This window comes from Ranitomeya variabilis, chromosome 2 (genome assembly GCF_051348905.1).
Source record: "Ranitomeya variabilis isolate aRanVar5 chromosome 2, aRanVar5.hap1, whole genome shotgun sequence".
Lineage (NCBI taxonomy): Eukaryota > Metazoa > Chordata > Amphibia > Anura > Dendrobatidae > Ranitomeya > Ranitomeya variabilis.
The window spans coordinates 691,123,013-691,147,191 of NC_135233.1; the positions used below are offsets into that span (position 1 = coordinate 691,123,013).

The 24,179-nt window shown below is 41.0% G+C and overlaps 1 protein-coding gene across 3 annotated transcripts in view; it reads right to left on the bottom strand.

Annotated features, from left to right (window-relative positions):
* LAMA2 (laminin subunit alpha 2) overlaps positions 1-20,212 on the bottom strand; it is a 1,287,603-nt gene extending 1,267,391 nt beyond the window's left edge. For all 3 annotated transcript variants that reach the window (XM_077289387.1, XM_077289386.1, XM_077289385.1), the window contains exon 1: positions 20,059-20,212. In XM_077289387.1, the coding sequence (XP_077145502.1) occupies positions 20,059-20,155 (97 nt within the window). In that variant the 5' untranslated portion in view covers positions 20,156-20,212. The remainder of the gene's footprint in view (positions 1-20,058) is intronic.
* Positions 20,213-24,179: the final 3,967 nt, after the last annotated feature.

Consider the following 24,179-nt stretch of genomic DNA (forward strand, 5'->3'; position numbering starts at 1 on the left):
TGCCTCTCACAGTCAGTACTGCCGGCCAGGGCGGATTTGTTAATGTAGTCGGCTGCTTCAGCAGTCCCGGAAATGTCCGTGATGTAAGCGGGGACAGTGGTGTTAGCGTGGACAGCGGTATCTCCAGTGTGTCAGTGGAACCCCATCTGTTGGCTCCTGTCAGCGCATCCTCACGTCCCCGGCTCCAGTCAGTGCCGCCCCGTCACCTCACAGCTGATCTTCTCTGACAGGACCCTCTCGCACACGCCGTTCCCGCCTGAACTGTTTGAATTTCTGCACTTACATTAACTGTCTGCTTAGCTACACCCCCTTCTCTCGAGCACAGGGACACCCCAAGCTCTCCCCCCTGCATCCTAGGTGACAGACCCGACGGTTCTGGATCTGATACAAATGAGACAAACCTGGTTAGTTTCCCCCCCCCTACACTTGAACCATGAACCTACTAAAATGTTAGTGCATGCTTATTATCTCCAACCTCAACTACTGCAATATTCTCCTCTGCGGCCTCCCTGCTAACACTCTCGCACCATTTCAGTCCATCTTTAACTCTGCTGTATGACTAATCCACCTCGCTATTCCTGTTTCTCCCCTCTGCAATCCCTTAATTGGTTCCCAATTCCCCAACTAATACAGTTAAAACTATTGGCATTGACCTACAAAGCTGTCCATAATCTGTCTCCTATGGATATCTCCAAACTAATCTGCCATTACCTTTCAATACGTACTCTCATGTCCTCTCAAGACCTCCTTCTTTCCTCAAAACTTATATGTTCCTCACCCAATCACCTCCAAGACTTCTCTCGAATATCCCTTATACTATGGAATTCTGTGCCTCACATGTCTGATTATCCACCAGTTTCGGAACTTGCAGACGGAACGTGAAAACGTTCAAGAAGGCTTACAGCTTGCAATAACCCCAGGTGCCATCTCACCACCACAACCCCCCCCTTCAACCTGACCTCATCTTCCCCATTATCCATTAAATTGTAAGCAGGCAATAGCAGGGCCCTCTACCCTCTGTAACAGTTTATCATTTATTGTTCACTGTAATTTATATTTGTATTTTGCATGTCACCCTCTTCATATACAGCAAAATAGAATCAATGGTACTCTGAAAATAAATATTAATAAAATAATATGAACAATAATGTGTTTTACAAAATAAATTTCTGCATTTTTATAGGGAACATATGAAGTCTGATAATGTTATTAACTTCACATGTTATGAATGCGTCCGGCTGCAGTACTAAAAGTGCAACACTCAGGGGAAAGTTTAATTTCTACCATGAGCTGCCAACTTTGAGTCATACAGGAGTATCCGAAGCAATTACAGTCACCACTCACAGCACTGAGTGCAGCGGTTGTATGGACACCCAGACACTGACTGACAGCCAGCTCAGCAGTGCATAAGTAGAGAGCTAGCTGTCAGTCAGTGTTGGAAAGTGATTACAGTTCTGCACTTAATGTGATTAACGATGACTAATTGCTCCAGGTACGCCAGCATGACTGAAAGTTGGCAGCTCCAAGGAGAAATAAATATTTTTTTCCAGGTGCCGCACTTTCAGTACTGTAATAGTTTCCCTTTAATTGATATTGTGGTAGTTTTTTCAGCTTAAAAACCTCTGCTCATATAGCTTTAAACTTTCCTTCAGCTTTACCACAGTGAAAATTGAAATCAATAGCTTGTCTTTGCAATGCATGGATCTCTTAGATCCTTACGTGTCTTTTGTAGCTATGATCCGTTCTGACATATTGATGGAGACAATCAGAAAATATGTTTTCTTTAGCCCCAGACAAAGTGAGCAATATAATGAAACATATGAATGGTTTACTGAGGCTTTTGGCTAATACTTATAATGGCATGGATAATAAGAAGATGAGATATGGGAAGTGGAAGGCATTAGTGATATCATTATTGTTATTCCAGCAATTATTACTTTGGCTCTTTACAGCTAGCGTGGGAGTTATTAGGATGTCCAGACTGTCTTTGAAATTAGCCAAATTGTAATGGGTACATAAATATACAAATAGGATATAAAAAACGCCATTAAACACTATCAAATGACCTATGAGACACATATAAACAGTTGCACGCAATTAAGGATTGCTTTTGTGTCCTGAAAATATAATGCTTCAAGCTCTAATAAAGGGATATGCTGCTCAAGAGCTGTCACGCTGTCTGTTTCTGATGATGGAAAGCATGTGTGAGGGAATTATGGAGCTTATTCAGAACTCTGCAAATACTGGGATATGAAGAGGCTTTGACACAAACATAGCACACTCATCCAATAACTAACATATGTAGAATGTGGAACAGCTTCAAATAAGAAAAGACAAATGAATTGTATTTAGGATTCTATTAAGCATTGTGTATTTCCTATGGTGGCATCACACTGCTGTACAAGTGTCTTTTTTCTGTTATATTGCTGAAATAATCCAGTTATATACTTAAAATATAAGAATCTGGAAAGATTATAAGCAATACCAAGGATGCTAAATGTCTTCAAGGGAGCGTGTCATGTAAAAATATGCCATTAATCTGAAGCTATGGGATTAACCTGCAGGTTAATAGCATTGTGAAGAATTGCGGCCGCACTGAGAGCCCCCTCAGAAAAGTGTACTTTATTCCTCCAATAGTCTTGAAGTGTGAGTCATAGGGGTGCAGCCAGCTTGGCTTTAGTCACTGCTCAGTACATAATGTAACAGCACCCATGGCTAATGCTAAGCCAGCTGTCAGTCAGTGCTATGGGTCTGGTTACAGCTGCCGCATCACTGTTTACTGAGCAGTAACTGAAGTCGGGCTGGCTGAAACCCTATGACTGAAAGCCCCAAGCTGCTGGAAGGAATAGAGTTAATTTCTCCGACAGTGGGGCTCTCAGTGCCGCCGCTGGGCAACTTCAAAACACTATGAACGTGTTGATTAACCCCATATCTGTGCGTTAAAAGTATATTTTTACCTGAGAGGTTCCCTTTTAATGGTACTCTGTAAACATACCATAACACTTAACACATCACCATGAAACAAAGCTCATATATAAATCACTCATGGCTAAAAATGGTTCTTTATAGCATGACATCCTATTTCTGGAATAGTGGTATGCCAAGTCTACAGACAATGATCACCGATTTTAGAAATGATGAACAATTTGCTAACGAAAGAAAAATAAAGAAACAGAATCTTTTAATTAGTTATACATTATTATGAAATTAGTTATGTACCGGTTAGATACCCTATGTAATAATGAGCAGAGTATATATTTAGAAAAACCTATATGATTGTTTTCTTTGTTTTCAGGTTATCTGTATTTAAGACTATGGATCGCCCCCAGAGTAGGGCAATGGGGTATTTGGCACTGGGTCCTGCGGTTTGGGGGATGTCACGGTGGCTGACCCGGTCCGTGGCCCTCAGGGGCATCCAGTAAAAGAGTTTATATATGGGCAAGGTGCAGTAAAGAACGAGGAGACAGGTTTGCAGTCTTTTACCTTGTTTACTGAAGACTTCAGATGGTATCCTCAGCCCGGAGCGCCAGATGGCAGGGTAGGCAGAGTCCGGCCGGTCTGAAGGCAAATCCAGAGTCCCCTTATCCAGGCGGAAATCAGTAGCCTTCCTACTAGCGCCTGTGTGTTGTAGTACCTCCCTGCTGAGCTTCCCGGTAAGGTCCTCACAACTCTTGTAGATGTTCTAGATGTTATTTCTTCCTCTTTGTCCCCCAGATGGTATGGATAGGACAAACCCGTATGACTGATGGCCTGAGGCTTTTTATAGGGACCCTAGAGATGCCCAGACCCTGCAAGTTGCCACTGTGTCTTCTTAGGTATTAAGGTCGGGCAGCCAACTTGGAATTGACTGTCCTGCCGGTCTCTGGAGCAAGGCTTGGAGACAGTTACTCCCTCTGTGTTTCTGGCTACCGGCTTCTGCGCCTCAGAAAGGAGCAGCTTGTTCCTGGCTGATCTCCCTCTGATATTCCTCTCCTGTGCTCTGCTTTCCTGCACACTCTCTGCAGTATGTTCACCTTTTAGTGTCTTTTCCCAGGAGTTGCAGCACGTCATGCCGGGAGAGCTCCTCTCCTTCTCTCTGCCTGACAGGAACTGAACCCTGAACTCCTTTTCCCTCCAGATCAGGATGTTAAATAGGGGAGTTCACCCTAAACAGGCTTAGAGCTCCCCCTTCTGGTCTGGAGTGTGAACATGTTGTATGTGTGTGATACCTGAATGTGGTTGTCTTTCATTGCCTTCAGACATGACATCACTTCTCCCCTGAAAGGATAATGACATCATTGCGACGACCAGGACACTGGGGCGCTGCAAATACATGTAGCTCTGATTAAACTACAAAAATGAAATCTATTCTAAATCGTATTTTATGAAAAAATGCATCTACGGAATATAATATCTATTTTAATAAGCATAAAAAGGCCAATAGATTACTCAATCATATTCGCATTGGGCAATCTTAAGTTGCTGAAGGGCAACCAAAATCATTCTGGAACAAGAAAAAAGCTCTACTTCTCTGAGAATAAGGTTTTGCAAAACCTCCACAAAATGTGAATAAGGCCACATTCACATATTAAGTATCTGGGTACCATTTTACATAACTACTTTGCAAGCCAAAATCAGGAGTGGAAAAAACAGAGGAAAAGTATAATAGAAACACATGTACGTTTTTGTAGATGTCAAATTAAAGGTTTTTGAGGGTAAAATCCTCACAGAAGTCCATCGTAAACCGTCCTCCACAAATGCACTACTGCATTACAATAGTGCCCACCCGCATTATACAAAACAAGCTTTACCCTTTAGCCAATTCTTACATGTCAAAAGAATCAATAATAATCCGGGAGGGTTTCAAAGACAATCAGAAGAACTTTATAAAAGGTTCCAAAAAAGAGGATATCCGCAACCAGTCCTAGATAGAGCCCTAGATAGGGCTAAAACACTGATTTGAATGAGATCCCCTTAAATAGATCTAGGAAAAAAGAAAAAAGATTTGTCTTCTGCTTTGAATATGGACCGATGGATGATTGTATTAGGTCAGCAATTCGAAAGAATTGGCCAATTTTAGGTCAGGACCCTGATTTAAAAGAAATGGTGGCAAAAGGACGACTTTTTGCATGCCGTCGCAGCAAAAATATTAGAGATTGTCTAGTACAGAATAGGTTTTCATCAAATAGGGATAATTGGCTCACTGGTAGTATTCCCAAAGGGAATTTCAAATGTGGGCATTGTAATCTGTGTGTATATCATCTCACCGGCATCCATATTAAAATCGGCCCCATTCAACATATAGTCCGAGACTGTATTTCATGTAGAACTACACATGTTGTGTATGCAATTATTTGCCCCTGCGGGTTCTATTATATAGGCAAGCAAGACAATTCGGCCCCTTTTTGTAAGAATCCGAGAACATTTTAATTCTGTAAAAACGGGTAAAGGCGTTTCACGTTTCATTAACCATGTAAAAAAATATCACGAAGGTAATACACAATTGTTATGATTTGCAGGTTTAGATAAAGTGAACTTACCGCGGCAAGGGGGAAATCTGCAACGCCTCCTTCTACAAAGAGAAGGGAGGTGGATTCTACGTGCAGATGCATTGGGACCTCTTGGTCTCAACGAAAGAATCGATATGGCAGTCTTTCTCTAATTAATGTGAAAAAATGTGCAAAAAATGTACACAAAAAAACGTGCATAATGTTTTAATGTCTTTTGTGCTTGATTGTTTTTAATCTTGGTTTTAATTCACTTTGGTTTGTTTCCTTATTGTTCACATTTGGATAACAGGTGATTTGCTTCGCCTCACTGACAGAGAGTGGGAGGAGGAGCACACAGCTCTGCAAATGTCGATATAATTCCACCCCACTCCCAGCCAGTGTGTAGGACCCGTTGAAGTGCTGAGGCACGAAACGGCCGTTGTCCGCTTTTTTCACATCCCTCCCTGCATATTTTGAAAAATGTCCGAATAAAAATTGTGACCACTGAACACGGGTAAGTGCACTTTTTTTGGCCTCTTTTCTTGGACTGTGATGTTTTACTACAAAAGCTGCACCCCGTTTTAAACATAAAGGAATTCCATCGGTTCTCTCCTTAACAAAGGGTTATTTGGATAATAGGGTCTAACCACATAACAGCAGTGCGGGGTATTATTTTCCTGTTTTTGTTCAACAAACACATGTACGTCTTCTGCAATTTTTCTACCACTCATAGTTTAAATCTGTAACAGGCCTAAATTTAAAGGTGACATTTACTTTGTATTTTAGGCAAAAAATAAATAAATATATATATATATATATATATATATATATATATATATATATATATATATATATATATAAATATACAGTACAGACCAAATGTTTGGACACACCTTCTCATTTAAAGATTTTTCTGTATTTTCAAGTGGAATTACATACTTCACAAAAAAGTGTGAAACAACTGAAAATATGTCTCATATTCTAGATTCTTCAAAGTAGCCACCTTTTGCTTTGATGACTGCTTTGCACACTCTTGGCATTCTCTTTATGAGCTTCAAGAGGTAGTCACCGGAAATAGTCTTCCAACAATCTTGAAGGAGTTCCCAGAGATGCTTAGCACTTGTTGGCCCTTTTGCCTTAACTCTGCGGTCCAGCTCACCCCAAACCATCTTGATTGGGTTTAGGTCTGGTGACTGTGAAGGCCAGGTCATCTGGAGTAGCAACCCATCACTCTCCTTCTTGGTCAAATAACCCTTACACAGCCTGGAGGTGCGTTTGGGGTCATTGTCCTGTTGAAATATAAATGATGGTCCAACTAAACTGGATGGAATAGAATGCCGCTGCAAGATGCTGTGGCATCCATGGTTCAGTATGCCTTCAAGTGTCACCCCGCACAATCACACCTCCTCCTCCATGCTTCATGGTGGGAGCCAGGCATGTAGAGTCCATCCATTCACCTTTTCTGCATCGCACAAAGACACGGTGGTTGAAACCAAAGATCTCAAATTTGAACTCATCAGACCAAAAAAGCACAGATTTCCACTGGTCTAATGTCCATTCTTTGTGTTCTTTAGCCCAAACAAGTCTCTTCTGCTTGTTGCCTGTCCTTAGCAGTGGTGTCCTAGCAGCTATTTTACCATGAAGGCCTGCTGCACAAAGTCTCCTCTTAACAGTTGTTGTAGAGATGTGTCTGCTGCTAGAACTCTGTGTGGCATTGACCTGCTCTCTAATCTGAGCTGCTGTTAACCTGCGATTTCTGAGGCTGGTGACTAGGATAAATTTATCCTCAGAAGCAGAGGTGACTCTTGGTCTTCCTTTCCTGGGGTGGTCCTCATGTGAGCCAGTTTCTTTGTAGCGCTTGATGGTTTTTGCAGCTGCACTTAGGGACACTTTCAAAGTTTTCCCAATTTTTCGGACTGACTGACCTTCATTTCTTAAAGTAATGATGGCCACTCTTTTTTCTTTACTTAGCTGCTTTTTTCTTGCCATAATACAAATTCTAACAGTCTATTCAGTAGGACTATCAGCTGTGTATCCACCAGACTTCTGCACAACACAACTGATGGTCCCAATCCCATTTATAAGGCAAGAAATCCCACTTATTAAACCTGACAGGGCACACCTGTGAAGTGAAAACTATTTCCGGTGTCTACTTCTTGAATCTCATCAAGAGAATGCCAAGAGTGTGCAAAGCAGTCATCAAAGCAAAAGGTGGCTACTTTGAAGAACCTAGAATATAAGACATATTTTCAGTTGTTTCACACTTAAGTATATAATTCCACATGTGTTAATTCATAGTTTTGATGCCTTCAGTGTGAATGTACAATTTTCATTGTCCTGAAAATACAGAAAAATCTTTAAATGAGTCTTTAAATGCTTAAAAAATAAAGGGAACACTTAAACAACAGAATATAACTCCAAGTAAATCAAACTTCTGTGAAATCAAACTGTCCACTTAAGAAGCAACACTGTTTGACAATCAATTTCACATGCTGTTGTGCAAATGGAATAGACAACAGATGGAAATTATTGGCAATTATCAAGACACACTCAATAAAGTAGTGGTTCTGCAGGTTGGGACCACAGACCACATGTCAGTACCAATGCTTTCTGGCTGATGTTCTGGTCACTTTTGAATGTTGCTTGTGCTTTCACACTCATGGCAGCATGAGACGGACTCTACAACCCGCACAAGTGACTCAGATAGTGCAGGATGGCACATCAATGTAAGCTGTTGCAAGAAGGTTTGCTTTGTCTGTCAGCGTACTGTCCAGAGGCTGGAGGCGCTACCAGGAGACAGCCCAGCACATCAGGAGACATGGAAGAGGCCGTATGAGGGCAACAACTCACCAGCAGGACCACTACCTCAGCCTTTGTGCAAGGAGGAACAGGAGGGGCACTGCCAGAGCCCTGCAAAATGACTTCCAGCAGGCCACAAATGAGCATGTGTCTGCAGAAATGGTTAGAAACCGACTCCATTAGGATGGTTTGAGTGCCCGACATCCACAGATGGGGGTTGTGCTCACAGCCCAACGCCATGCAGGACACTTGGTATTTGCCACAGAACACCAGGATTGGCAAATTCGCCACTGGCGCCCTGTGCTCTTCACAGATGAAAGCAGGTTCACACTGAGCACATGTGACAGACATGACAGGGTCTGGAGATGCTGTGGAGGGCAAACTGCTGCCTGCAACATCCTTCGGCATGACCGGTTTGGCAGTGGGTCAGTAATGGTGTGGGGTGGCATTTTTTTGGAGGGCCGCACAGCCCTCCATGTGCTCGCCAGAGGTAGCCTGACTGCCATTAGGTACCGAGATGAGATCATCAGACCACTTGTGAGACCATATACTGGTGCGGTTGGCCCTGGGTTCCTCCTAATGCAGGACAATGCCAGACCTCATGTGGCTGGAGTGTGTCAGCAGTTCCTGCAAGATGAAGGCATTGAAACTATGGACTGGACTACGCGTTCCCCAGACCTGAATCCAATTGAACACATCTGGGACATTATGTCTTGCACCATCCACCAATGTCATGTTGCACCACAGACTGTCCAGGAGATGGCGTATGCTTTAGTCCCGGTCTGGGAGGAGATCCCTCAGGACACCATCCGCCGCCTCCTCAGGAGCATGCCCAGGCATTGTAGGGAGGTCAAACAGGCACGTGGAGATCACAAACACTACTGAGGATCATTTCCTTGTCTTGAGGCATTTCCACTGAAGTTGGATGAGCCTGTAACTTCATTTTCCACCTTGATTTTGAGCAGCATTCCAACTACAGACCTCCGTGGATATTAGTTGTGATTTACGTTGATAATTTTAAGGTTTTATTGTTCTCAACACATTCCACTATGTAATGAATAAAGATTTACAAATGGAATATTTCATTTAGTGATATCTAGGATGCGGGATTTTAGTGTTCCCTCTATTTTTTTGAGCAGTGTATATATATATATGAATATATATATATATATATATATATATATATATATATATATATATATATATATATAGATATACGGTATATATATATGTATATATATTTATATATATATATATATATATATATATATATATATATATATATATATATATATATATTGCTCAAAAAAATAAAGGGAACACTAAAATACCACATCCTAGATATCTCTGAATGAAATATTCCAGTTGCAAATTTTTATTCATTGCATAGTGGAGTGTGTTCAGAACAAAAAACCCATGGAGGTCTGGATTTGGAATGATACTCAAAATCAAAGTGGAAAATCAAATTACAGGCTGATCCAACTTCAGTGGAAATGCCTCAAGACAAGGAAAAGATGCTCAGTATTGTGTGTGGCCTCCACGTGACTGTATGACCTCCCTACTTTACAACGCCTGGGCATGCTCCTGATGAGACATTTCAAAGTACAAATGAACTCTTAATTAGGAGATTGGAACTTGTGGTTCTCATGATGAAGTAGTCAGTTGTACTCTACGTGTTTTAACCCCTTTCTGACATCTGACGTACTATCCCGTCGAGGTGGGGTGGGCCCGTATGACCACCGACGGGATAGTACGTCATACGCGATCGGCCGTGCTCACGGGGGGAGCGCGGCCGATCGCGGCCGGGTGTCAGCTGCATATCGCAGCTGACATCCGGCACTATGTGCCAAGAGCGGTCACGGACCGCCCCCGGCAAATTAACCCCCGGCACACTGTGATCAAACATGATCGCGGTGTACCGGCGGTATAGGGAAGCATCGCGCAGGGAGGGGGCTCCCTGCAGGCTTCCCTGAGACCCCCGGAGCAACGCGATGTGATCGCATTGCTCCGAGGGTCTCCTACCTCCCTCCTCGCCACAGGTCCCGGATCCAAGATGGCCGCGGCATCCGGGTCCTGCAGGGAGAGAGGTGGCTTACCGAGTGCCTGCTCAGAGCAGACACTTGGTAAGCCTGCAGCCCTGCACAGCAGATCGCAGATCTGGCAGAGTGCTGTGCACACTGCCAGATCAATGATCTGTGATGTCCCCCCTGGGACAAAGTAAAAAAGTTAAAAAAAATTCCCCACATGTGTGTAAAAAAAATAAATAAAATATCCTAAATAAAGAAAAAAAATATATATTATTCCCATAAATACATTTCTTTAGCTAAATAAAATAAAAAAAACAATAAAAGTTCACATATTTAGTATCGCCGCGTCCGTAACGACCCAACCTATAAAACTGCCCCACTAGTTAACCCCTTCAGTAAACACCGTAAGAAAAAAAAAAAACGAGGCAAAAAACAACGCTTTATTATCATACTGCCGAACAAAAAGTGGAATAACATGCGATCAAAAAGACTGATATAAATAACCATGGTACCACTGAAAACGTCACCTTGTTCCGCAAAAAACGAGCCACCATACAGCATCATCAGCAAAAAAATAAAAAAGTTATAGTCCTGAGAATAAAGCGATACCAAAATAATTATTTTTTCTATAAAATAGTTTTTATCGTATAAAAGCGCCAAAACATAAAAAAAATGATATAAATGAGATATCGCTGTAATCGTACTGACCCGACGAATAAAACTGCTTTATCAATTTTACCAAAGGCGGAACGGTATAAACGCCTCCCCCAAAAGAAATTCATGAATAGCTGGTTTTTGATCACTCTGCCTCACAAAAATCGGAATAAAAAGCGATCAAAAAATGTCACGTGTCCGAAAATGTTACCAATAAAAACGTCAACTCGTCCCGCAAAAAACAAGATCTCACATGACTCTGTGGACTCAAATATGGAAAACTTACAGCTCTCAAAATGTGGTAACGCAAAAAATATTTTTTGCAATGAAAAGCGTCTTTCAGTGTGTGACAGCTGCCAATCATAAAAATCCGCTAAATAACCCGCTATAAAAGTAAATCAAACCCCCCTTCATCACCCCCTTAGTTAGGGAAAAATAAAAAAATTAAAAAATGTATTTATTTCCATTTTCCCATTAGGGTTAGGGTTAGGGTTAGGGCTAGAGTTAGGACTAGAGTTAGGACTAGAGTTAGGACTAGAGTTAGGGCTAGGGTTAGAGTTAGGGCAAGGGTTAGGGCTAGGGTTAGGGTTAGGGCTAGGGTTGGGGCTAGGGTTAGGGCTAGGGTTAGGGCTAGGGTTGGGGCTAGGGTTAGGGTTAGGGCTAGGGTTAGGGCTAGGGTTGGGGCTAGGGTTAGGGTTAGGGCTAGGGTTATGGCTAGGGTTGGGGCGAGGGTTAGGGCTAGGGTTAGGGCTAGGGTTAGGACTAGTGTTACGGCTAGTGTTAGGGCTAGTGATAGGGCTAGGGTTATTGCTAGGGTTAGGGCTAAGGTTGGGGCTAGGGTTGGGGCTACAGTTAGGGTTGGGGCTAAAGATAGGGTTAGGGTTTGGATTACATTTACGGTTGGGAATAGGGTTGGGTGTGTCTGGGTTAGAGGAGTGGTTAGGGTTACTATTGGGATTAGGGTAAGGGGTGTGTTTGGATTAGGGTTGCAGTTATAATTGGGGGGTTTCCACTGTTTAGGCACATCAGGGGCTCTCCAAACGGGACATGGCATCCGATCTGAATTCCAGCCAATTCTGCGTTGAAAAAGGAAAACAGTGCTCCTTCCCTTCAGAGCTCTCCCGTGTGCCCAAACAGGGGTTTACCCCAACATATGGGGTATCAGCGTACTCAGGACAAATTGGACATCATCTTTTGGGGTCCAATTTATCCTGCTACCCTTGGGAAAATACAAAACTGGGGGCCAAAAAATAAGTATTGTGGGAAAAAAAAGATTTTTTATTTTCACGGCTCTGCGTTGTAAACTGTAGTGAAACACTTGGGGGTTCAAAGTTCTCACAACACATCTAGATAAATTCCTTGGGGGGTCTAGTTTCCGATATGGGGTTACTTGTGGGGGGTTTGTACTGTTTGGGTACATCAGGGGCTCTGCAAATGCAACGTGACGCCTGCAGACCAATCCATTTAAGTCTGCATTCCAAATGGCGCTCCTTCCCTTCCGAGCTCTGTCATGCGCCCAATCAGTGGTTCCCCCCCACATATGGGGTATCAGCGTACTCAGGACAAATTGGTCAACAATGTTTGGGGTCCAATTTATCCTGATACCCTTGAGAAAATACAAAACTGGGGGCTAAAAATCATTTTTGTGAAAAAAAAAAAGAATTTTTATTTTCACGGCTCTGCGTTATAAACTGTAGTGAAACACTTCGGGGTTCAAAGCTATCAAAACACATCTAGATAAGTTCCTTAGGGGGTCTACTTTCCAAAATGGTGTCACCTGTGGGGGTTTTTAATGTTTAGTCACATCAGGGGCTCTCCAAACGCAACATGGCATCCCATCTTAATTCCAGTCAATTTTGCATTGAAAAGTAAAATAGCGCTCCTTCCCTTCCGAGCTCTGCTATGCGCCCAAACAGTGGTTTACCCCCACATTTGGGGTATCAGTGTACTCAGGACAAATTGCACAACAACTTTTGTGGTCTAATTTCTTCTCTTACCCTTGGGGAAATAAAAAAATGGGGGCGAAAAGATCATTTTTGTGAAAAAATATGATTTTTTATTTTTATGGCTCTGCATTATAAACTTCTGTGAAGCACTTGTTGGGTCAAAGTGCTCAACACACATCTAGATAAGTTCCTTAAGGGGTCTACTTTCCAAAATGGTGTCACTTGTGGGGGGTTTCAATGTTTAGGCACATCAGGGGCTCTCCAAACACAACATGGCGTCCCATCTCAATTCCAATCAATTTTGCATTGAAAAGTCAAATGGCGCTCCTTTCCTTCCGAGCTCTGCCATGCGCCCAAACAGTGGTTTACCCCCACATATGGGGTATCAGCGTACTCTGAACAAATTGTACAACACATTTTGGGGTCTATTTTCTCCTGTTACCCTTGGTAAAATAAAACAAATTGGAGCTGAAATAAATTTTGTGTGAAAAAAAGTTAAATGTTTATTTTTATTTAAACATTCCAAAAATTCCTGTGAAACACCTGAAGGGTTAATAAACTTCTTGAAAGTGGTTTTGAGTACCTTGAGGGGTGCAGTTTTTAGAATGGTGTCACACTTGGGTATTTTCTATCATATAGACCCCTCAAAATGACTTCAAATGAGATGTGGTCCCTAAAAAAAATGGTGTTGTAAAAATGAGAAATTGCTGGTCAACTTTTAACCCTTATAACTCCGTCACAAAAAAAAATTTTGGTTCCAAAATTGTGCGGATGTAAAGTAGACATGTGGGAAATGTTACTTATTAAGTATTTTGCATGACATATGTCTGTGATTTAAGGGCATAAAAATTCAAAGTTGGAAAATTGCGAAATTTTCAAAATTTTCGCCAAATATTCGTTTTTTTCACAAATAAATGCAAGTTATATCGAAGAAATTTTACCGCTATCATGAAATACAATATGTCTTGAGAAAACAATGTCAGAATCGCCAAGATCCGTTGAAGCATTCCAGAGTTATAACCTCATAAAGGGACAGTGGTCAGAATTGTAAAAATTGGCCCGGTCATTAACGTGCAAACCACCCTTGGGGGTGAAGGGTTTAAAGAATAAACCACCATACTTATTCTAAATTCTTTCTAGACATTACCATACATTTAGATGCCAGCAGAACCACCTCTCCATACTAATGTAGGCTCTCATTTCAGAGTCATATTTTTATGATATGCTATATGATAAGCAAGGCCAAGCCAGACAAACCTTTAAGCCATCTTAAAACTGGCAATTCACTTTAGATACTTGACAACTAAATGATTATTTGGCTGGCAGCTATTCATTTCAGCCCTTTTGTACTTATAGATATCTTTGCTTATTTTGCTTAAGAACATAAATATCAGACATATCCAACCCTTCTGTCTTTCAATATTTGACTTTCCGATATTTCAATACTTCATAGGTGTAAAACTTAACTTTTTCTATTATAATAGTGCTTTGTATTTGCTTCTTTCAGTGAATCAGACTTACAGAGGTCTATAAGCAGAACATTGGTTGCTATCGAGGTGAAATGCTTTATCTTTCCTTGTAGTACTTTGTATTCTTCTTAGTAATTTTTAATTCATGTTTGTAAAGTATGAGTTCTCAGTACAAATACATGTATAAATATATGTCATTCGAAAAAAGGATTAGTGTGATACTTTCATTGGCTCAAATTAGAATAGAAAAAGGGTAAGTATGCAAGGATGGAAAAAATAAACATGAAGGGTATATAAATAAACTACAATGGGTAAAATGAGATCGCTACTGTTTTAGGCATCAACACTATCTCAGCTACATGACATTTTTCAAGCTCATAGTCATGATTACTTACTGTATTTGCAAAATATTGAACATGCTGTTAAAGTATTACTCAAAAAATGTTTACAAATTGAATTAACTAAAGATACTCAATATACATCTTAAAAGCTTTACTATAACGCATAAAGGGTTTTACTTCATATATATCAATTCACCATCATATTGTACATGAAGTGTAAAATAACGCCCCTACCAAAAAAATAAATCACTACAAAATTTAATTTTTAAAGGGGTAATACTGTCTCAAACATTGCTCAATATTACTTTACGCCATAAAAGTCTAGTTGTGGTATCTTACCTTTGGCAACCACACCTACAGGTGCTTCTCACAAAATTAGAATATCATCGAAAAGTTAATTTATATCAGTTCTTCAATACAAAAAGTGAAACTCATATTATAGTCATTACAAACAGAGTGATCTATTTCAAGTATTTATTTCTGTTAATGTTGATGATTATGGCTTACACCCAATTAAAACCAAAAAGTCATTATCTCAGAAAATGAATTAACAAAAAACACCTGCAAAGGTTTTCTAAGCATTCAAAAAGGTCCCTAAGTCTGTTTCAGTAGGCTGCACAATCATGGGGAAGACTGCTGACTTGACAACTGTCCAGAAGGCAGTCATTGACACACTCCACAAGGAGAGTGAGCCACAAAAGATCTTTGCTAAAGAAGCTGGCTGTTCACTGAGTGCTGTATCCAAGCATATTAATGGAAAGTTGAATGGAAGGAAAAAGTGTAGTAGAAAAAGGTGCACAAGCAACCGGGATAACCGCAGACTTGAAAGGATTGTTAAAAAAATGCCATTCAAAATTTTTGAGGAGATTCACAAGGACTGGACTGCTGATGAAGTCATTGCTTCAAGAGCCACCACACACAGATGTATCCAGGACATGGGCTACAAGTGTGTCATTCATTGTGTCAAGCCACTCATGACTAATAGACAATGCCAAAAGCGTCTTACCTGGGCCAAGGAGAAAAAGAACTGGACTGTTGCTCAGTGGTCCAAGGTGTTGTTTTCAGATGAAATTAAATTTTGCATTTCATTTGGATATCAAGGTGCGAGAGTCTGGAGGAAGAGTGGAGAGGCACACAATCCAAGCTGCTTGAAGTCTAGTGTCAAGTTTCCACAATCAGTGATGGTTTGGGGGGCCATGTCATCTGCTGGTGTAGGTCGACTATGTTTTATAAAGCCCAAAGTCAGTGCAGCTGTCTACCAGGAAATTTTAGAGCAACTTCATGCTTCCCTGTGCAGACAAGCTTTTTGGAGATGGAAATTTCATTCTCCAGCAGGACTTGGCACCTGTCCACACTGCCAAAATTACCAATGCTTGGTTTAAAAGCAACAGTACCACTGTGCTTCATTTTCCAGCAAAGTTGGGGTATTCTCAAGAGGAAAATGAGAGACACTAACAATGCAGATGAGCTGAAGGCTGCTATCAAAGCAACCTGGGCTTCCATAACACCTCAGCAGTGCCACAGGCTGATCACCTCTATGCCATGCCACATTGATGCAGTAATTGATGCAAAAGGAGTCCAACCAAGTATTGAGTGCAGTTGCTGAACATGCATTTCAGTAGGCCAACCTTTCGAATTTTAAAATCATTTTTCAAGCTGTTATAAAGTATTCTAACAGAAAGAAAAACTTGAAATATATCACTCTGTTTGTAATGACTCTAAATTATATATGAGTTTCACTTTATGTATTGAAGAACTGAAATAAATTAACTTTTTGATGATATTATAATTTTGTGAGAAGCACCTATATGTCTTAAAAGTGTTCTCCTATTATCATGCCACGAATGGAGAGTTAGCTGTGAACATGAGGTTCTCCAAGTTCACTTCTAAAGGATTTCTGAAAATAGCTGAGCAAGCACATTTAGATATTTTTGAAACTGGAAGTTAATGGAGCCATGCATGCCTACACACCTCTCATTTAATTGAAAAGCGAGACAGTTCTCTATCCTCAAGATCCAGAGGTGGGACGTATCCATCTCTATCTATGTTTGCTCAGAAGCATATGGGAAGCCGCTGAGACTGAAATTTAACCTATTCTTTAAATCTAATTTTGATAAATGAAACCCCAGCCAATTGTAACGCTGAGCAACAGGATCTCTAGATACAGATGCTACAATATTTCCATGTAGAGTACATGGAAACTGAACATGTATTTCTACGTATGCTACCTGGGAATGTTCTGCTTAAAGGGAACCTGTCACCCACAAAATAGAAGGTGAGCTAAACCCACCAGCATCAGGGGATTATCTACAGCATTTTGTAATGCTGTAGATAAGCCTCCGATGTATCCTGAAAGATGAGAAAAAGAGGTTAGATTATACTCACTCAGGGGTGGTCCCAGTTCTGTTCTGGTCCGATGGGAGTCGCGGTCTGGTCTGGGGCCTCCCATCTTCCTATGATGACGTCATCTTCTTGTCTTCACGCTCCGGCGCAGGTGTACTTTGTCTGCCCTGTTGAGGGCAGAGCAAAGTACTGCAGTGCGCAGGCACCAGGCCTCTCTGACCTTTCCTGATGCCTGAGCACTGGAGTACTTTGCTCTGCCCTCAACAAAGTAGACAAAGTACGGGTGCGCTGGAGCCGCAGCATGAAGACAAGAACAGGACTTCATCGTATGAAGATGGGAGGTGCTGGACCAGACCACGACACCCATCGGACCGGTCTGCAGTGGGACCGCCCCTGGGTGAGTATAATCTAACCTCTTTTTCTCATCTTTCAGGATACATCGGGGGCTTATCTACAGCATTACAGAATGCTGTAGATAAGCCCCTGATGCTGGTGGGCTTAGCTCATCTTCGATTTTGGGGGTGACAGGTTCCCTTTAAGTAGTCAATGCATTTTGGAAAACTCTTTTTATATCAATATTTATTTTTTTTCTGCAAGAAAGTGTATTCAGATTATGATTTTCACCTCTTGAAATCCATGATCTAAATGATTATAAAACACCCTGTTTACAAAATCTATTGTAATACAGTTTGTCAGTACCCTTTCATTTGGACCAAAAGTCATATTTTATGCAACCATGAAGATCAAGATAAGCCCACAACTTTGAAACAATGTAGTAAACAATTACAGCTATTAGAAGATGCCACAAGTTCATTGTGGATGATAATGGGATTGAGCTTCTCTTCATCATATGCTTTCCTTGACACACTGATCCCTTGCTGCTAGATAGTAATTCTAATGGAAATGTACAAAAACATGAAATATACGTATATGTTTCCAAACATTTATCTTTTATTTCAATATATAGGCTGATATAAAGACCAGAATTAATTATTGTACACACAAATAACCTGTATAGGCATTAGTTTCATTCTTCACATTTTTGTTTGGATGCCAGGGCATGTAGGTGGAATGTAAAAATCATATTTGCATAGTACAGTTATAGCAGATCTATAGTGTCATCGTACATCATTAATGAATTAGTCTCCTTATATAGGGTAGAGGCATTAGAGCTTTGATACAATGGCAGCCTCTGCACCCTCTATTGTTATGCATAGATTCTTTACTGTTAGGGCAGTGAGAATCTGGAAGGACGTAAATCTGGGGATTTATTCTGATGGAATATAGGCTGTACTGCATGGACCAATGTCTTTTTTTGGCCTTGCTAACTATGTTACTATGTTCCTATTCCTTGTAATATATGCAAGGTAGTGATCAGAAAGGCTTGATAACTTCCCTAGGAAGTTTTTGTACTTCTGGAATAGATTTATCAGAACTCTTTAGGCCCAAATATGCTTTTAAAAGGGGCTTCTGGTATTTTGAAATTTGCTGACTCTTGGCATCATCAAAAACTAGCTGAAGGGTCCAAAGGATGTCTCCTTCATCGATTACCAGTTAAATTAGCATACATTATGTAGCAGCTGTGCCTGGTATCGTAGTTCAGTCCTATTTATTGAATGAGTTGCACAAAGATGCAGTCACTGGAACTGTTACATGATGCTTTGCCTCTTAAAAGGAGTATAGCCATCATACTTAAGTCTCTAAAAAATCACCTTTAAAGCAGTTCTCTTTAGGAAAATATTTGCCTGTTGACTCAATTTTGTAAAAAGTAAGAAGACTGCACTTTACTTCCCCTCCCTGGGTCCCATATTGTGTCTCTGGTGCTTCCCTAGTCTCATTTTTGGCTGCACCAACCACATCGAGCTCAGCAGCTCGTGCCATCTATATTGGCTCCAGTCCTGTCGACATGATCTCACTGCTTGTATAACCAATGGACCAAACCAAAATGCATAATGCTGGACCCCTAGAATGTTAATAATATGTTTTTGCTTTTTTTTTCACACAAAAAACAGCTGGCAATTTATGAAAGGGGACATACCGTTTAGTCCTATAATAAATTTAAGCAGCTGTGCTCATCCTCTCCAATGGAATCAATGTCTAATTTACTACAGATGAGCAAAAAAAAGTACCAAAGCGGACACCAAACCAGGATGATGTGTTTTGATATTCTCTACTAATTACAACTGCAAGGATAGTGTCAGAATTTATGGCAACCTGGAGTTGCTGGCACCAGGATCGGACCTAAAGCCTTTAAACACTAGTGCTATGCAAAAAGAGAAAAGATTTTCTAGGCTCAATAACTGCATGGCATCAGATCAGAATTGATATTTCAAAATGTCTGTCACTCTCAAGGACAATTCCTATATCCATACATAGTTGAATATGTCTAGGACATCATCACTTCTACAATACTTCTCCCTATGAACGTGGGCCTGATGATGTAGAGAATTTTCTTACATGACTGCTATTGCTCATCACCATTCTGCACTGACTCTGTAATATAACGTTCTATCAGAGGTTTATAAAGTCACAAGAACGTGCATTCTCATATACCCTAGGCCAGTATTTCAAGCTAAAAAAACAAAATAGGAAAGTGCTAAAACATGTAATATGGATTACAATCAAGTTAAATGTGAACACTCAATCTAGTATAAGTTACTGTTGGCTACTTTTTTTTTTAACTTAAGAAATCATGATTACGTGTATGCTTAACAGAAAAACAGAATGTTGAAATGTTAAAAACAGACATGGGTTTTACGAGCATCTGAAAAAGTAGTAAACATAAGAGCAACGCTTAACTATTAAGTTCAAATCTAAAGTAACATAAAAAAGATACATGCAGTTACACTCCAAAAGATTAAAGGAATCAGAGCATATTTGTTCTCCGCTGTTTTGAGCTGTCACAGAAAAATGTTGCATTTGATATCTGGGACAGCAGCAGTTATAGACAGAGCCATTGTATTGAGCAAGGAAACACACACAAAAAGGACATATACTACATGAAACTTTACCTCTCTGCTGAGCCTGAGTGTATCCGATGAGCATCAAAGTTAGGAAAACTGTAAGCAAAGTTCTTTTTGCCATGTTCAATTTACAAATATTCTGCATTTTGTGGAAAGAAAGGCGCTGAGGAGACGCCTCTCCTTTCCTTGTCTTGCTATTCCTCACTGACTGCAGCTGTGTGCCAGACACATAGAAACTCCAACTAAGATTTCAGGCTAAAGTTAGAGACAGTTTGAAAACTCTACTCCTCCTTCTTTGCTCCCAATGAGACACTACAAGGCTGTTCATTCAGATTTGCACAGTTTAGGCACCTGACTTCTGTTGTTCTATTGGGTGATGCACTAAAGGGAACTTGTCATCGGGATATTAGAATCTTTACTAATGACATGTGTATAAAGGTCCTTTAATGATTCAAGTTTTACCTTCTTCGTAGAATCTCATTTTCAAGTTTTAGAGAAATCTAAATGTTATGATCATGAGCCACAAATGCAATGGGGAGTGCACTGCAGTTACATCTCTCCTGCCTCTATAGCTATTTTTGCTATTTTTTTTGCTTCCAGTCTCAGTGACCTGCCACCCCTGCCCAGGATATTGTGCATCATTCCTTGTTGTCATCTCCTTAGAGAGGACGTTCATGATAATATTATGAAAGCTAAACTATCAATCTGCACTTGCACCACCCCATCTAAGGAGATTAAACCAAAGTCAGTGCATGGTCAAAATCTTGGCCAGTGATCTTTTCTTTATCTCATGTACTCTATGACTAAGGGCATACTAGTGCCAGAAACGCGTCAGAGTTTTTTTTGTGCTAAACATCTGAAGTTTTTAATCCTTTGAAAAATTAACTGAAGAATTTTAAACAGAGGTGCCTTCCTCTTTCTTACTTTTCGTGATCTTTTCTTTAGCTTAGAAAAAATGTAGACGAGGAAGCTGATTCTGACTCTGTCATGCTGATTATACAATAAAACATTTACTATATTGTGGTATAGTCGCCATCCTGATTGAAATAAAAAAAGAGCAGACTAGTTTCTTTAAAAAAAAATGTTGTCGTCTTCTGTGAACTATGGTTTGTTTTAGGAAAACATATGCAGTCAAAATTGCTTTGCATCAAAAGTACTTTATAAGCAAGGACATCACTGCTTGTGAGGTTGCCCACAAGCCAACCATTTATTATAATGAATTTAAAGACCAGTGAAATTGCTGTGAAGATGGCTACAAGACAGCAAATAAAGTCCAGTGTCAAGACCATCTACTAAAGAGAAATCATCTGTGGGATCAGTTTAATACCAATGTAGAGTTTATTCAGAAATGGAACAGGCAGGTAATATTGCATCTACATGCACAGTGAGGCAAATGCTTTTGGAGGCTGGCCTTGTGTCAAGCATGAGAGCAAAGAAGTTCTTAAAGGATGAAAAACTTCTGGGAGAACATGGATTGGATTAATGAGGACTGGTTTAAAGATATTTTCTCTGATGAAGCCCCCTTCAGACTGTTTGGGACATCTTGAAGAATGTTTGTGTGGAGAAAAAACAGATCAGTGATACCATGAGTTCTTTGTCCTGGCAATAGTAAAGTGTTGTGGATTCTGTTTGCGGGCTCCCTCTGGTGGTTACTGCTGGTACTGGGTGACTTTGGTGGGTTGCGGCCTTTGGTTTCCATCTGTCCATCAGAGGCTGGGTGTTTCCTATTTTACCTGGCCTCTCTGTCATTTCCCTTGCCGGCTATCAATGTGTTCAGATGTGCTCTGTTTGGTTCCTGCCTACCTGCTCCCAGATCTTTCAGGATAAGCTAAGTGCTGATTTTCAGTTGTTTGTTTTTTTGTCCAGCTTGCTTAGAATGTCTCTTTGTTAGCTGGTTGCTCTAGTGGACTGAGGTTCTCCCCATGTGCCATGAGTTGGCACATGGGTTCTTGTAATCTCAGGATGGTTTTTTTTGATTAGGGTTTTTTGCTGACCGCTCAGTCCCCTTTTGTGTCATTCTGCTTTCTAGTTTTCAGCGGGCCTCTATTTGCTAAAGCTATATACATCATCTCTATGTATGTGCCTTCCTCTCATTTCACCGTCAATACATGTGGGGGGCAACTATATCTTTGGGGTTAATTCCTCTGGAGGCAAGTGAGGTCTTTGTTTTCTCTGCAGTACTAGTTAGCTCTTAGGCTGGTGCGTGGCGTCTAGAACCAACGTAGGCACGCTCCCTGGCTATCTCTAGTTGCGTTTGTCAGGCGTAGGGCAGCGGTCAGCCCAGGTTCCATCACCCTAGAGCTCGTCCGATATTTATTATACTTTGCTTATCCTGTGCTATCCCTAGCCATTGGGGATTCATGACTGTATAGCCGGCCCACAAAGTGTTAATTGTTTGGGCTGAAGCAGGAGGAAAAGAAGTGTTCAAGGAAATTTTTTTTTTTTTTTTTTCCTTCAGAGTTTTGCTGCCTAGCCCTTAATTGCTGTCTAGCTGCTTCTTACCTCCTCTTAACCCTTGAATGGCTCTGATCTTAGCTGTTTATCATGGATGTCCAGAGTTTGGCTTCCAGCCTGAGTAATCTCGCGGCAAAGGTTCAAAACATACAGGATTTCGTTGTTCACACTCCCATGTCTGAACCTAGAATTCCTATTCCAGAGTTTTTTTCTGGAGATAGATCTACCTTCCTGAATTTCAGGAACAATTGTAAATTGTTTCTCTCTTTGAAATCTCGCTCCTCTGGAGACCCTGCTCAACAGGTCAAGATTGTTATATCGTTCCTACGGGGCGACCCTCAGAATTGGGCATTTGCATTGGCACCAGGGGATCCTGCATTGCTCAGTGTGGATGCGTTTTTTCTGGCATTGGGATTGCTCTATGAGGAACCTAACCTAGAGATTCAGGCTGAAAAGGCTTTATTGGCCCTCTCTCAGGGGCATGATGAAGCGGAAATATATTGTCAGAAATTTCGGAAATGGTCGGTGCTTACTCAGTGGAATGAGTGCGCCCTGGCTGCAAACTTCAGAAATTGTCTTTCTGAGGCCATTAAGGATATTATGGTGGGGTTCCCTGCGCCTACAGGTCTGAATGAGTCTATGGCTATGGCCATTCAGATTGATCGGCGTTCACGGGAGCGCAAACCCGTGCACCAGTTGGCGGTGTCTTCTGAACAGGCACCTGAGACTATGCAATGTGATAGAATTCAGTCCAGAAGTGAACGGCAAAATTATAGGCGGAAAAATGGTTTGTGTTTTTATTGTGGTGATTCAGCTCATGTTATATCAGCATGCTCTAAACGCACAAAAAGGGTTGATAAATCTTTTGCCATTGATACTCTGCAGCCTAAGTTCATTTTGTCTGTGACTCTGATTTTTTCACTGTCTTCCATTTCCGTCGATGCCTATGTGGATTCAGGCGCTGCCCTGAGTCTTATGGATTGGTCATTTGCTAAACGCTGCGGTTTTAGTTTAGAGCCTCTGGAAGTTCCTATTCCTCTGAAAGGAATTGATTCTACACCATTGGCTATGAATAAACCGCAGTATTGGACACAAGTGACCATGCGCATGACTCCCGTTCATCAGGAGGTGATTCGCTTCCTTGTACTGTATAATTTACATGATGTACTAGTGCTTGGTCTGCCATGGTTACAAACTCATAATCCTGTCCTGGACTGGAAAACAATGTCTGTGCTAAGCTGGGGATGTCACGGGGTTCATGATGATGCACCTCCGATTTCTATAGCTTCATCTACTCCTTCGGAGATCCCTGCGTTTTTGTCGGATTATAGGGATGTTTTTGAGGAGCCTAAGCTCAATTCGCTCCCTCCCCATAGAGAGTGTGACTGTGCTATAGAATTGATTCCTGGCAGTAAGTTCCCTAAGGGTCGTTTATTTAATCTGTCACTGCCAGAGCATACTGCTATGCGGAATTATATTAAGGAGTCCTTGGAAAAGGGACATATTCGTCCATCTTCGTCCCCTCTGGGAGCAGGTTTTTTTTTCGTGGCAAAAAAAGATGGTTCCCTGAGGCCTTGTATAGATTATCGCCTTCTGAATAAGATTACAGTCAAATACCAGTATCCATTGCCATTATTTACTGATTTGTTTGCTCGCATTAAGGGGGCTAGGTGGTTCACTAAAATAGATCTTCGTGGTGCGTATAATCTGGTGCG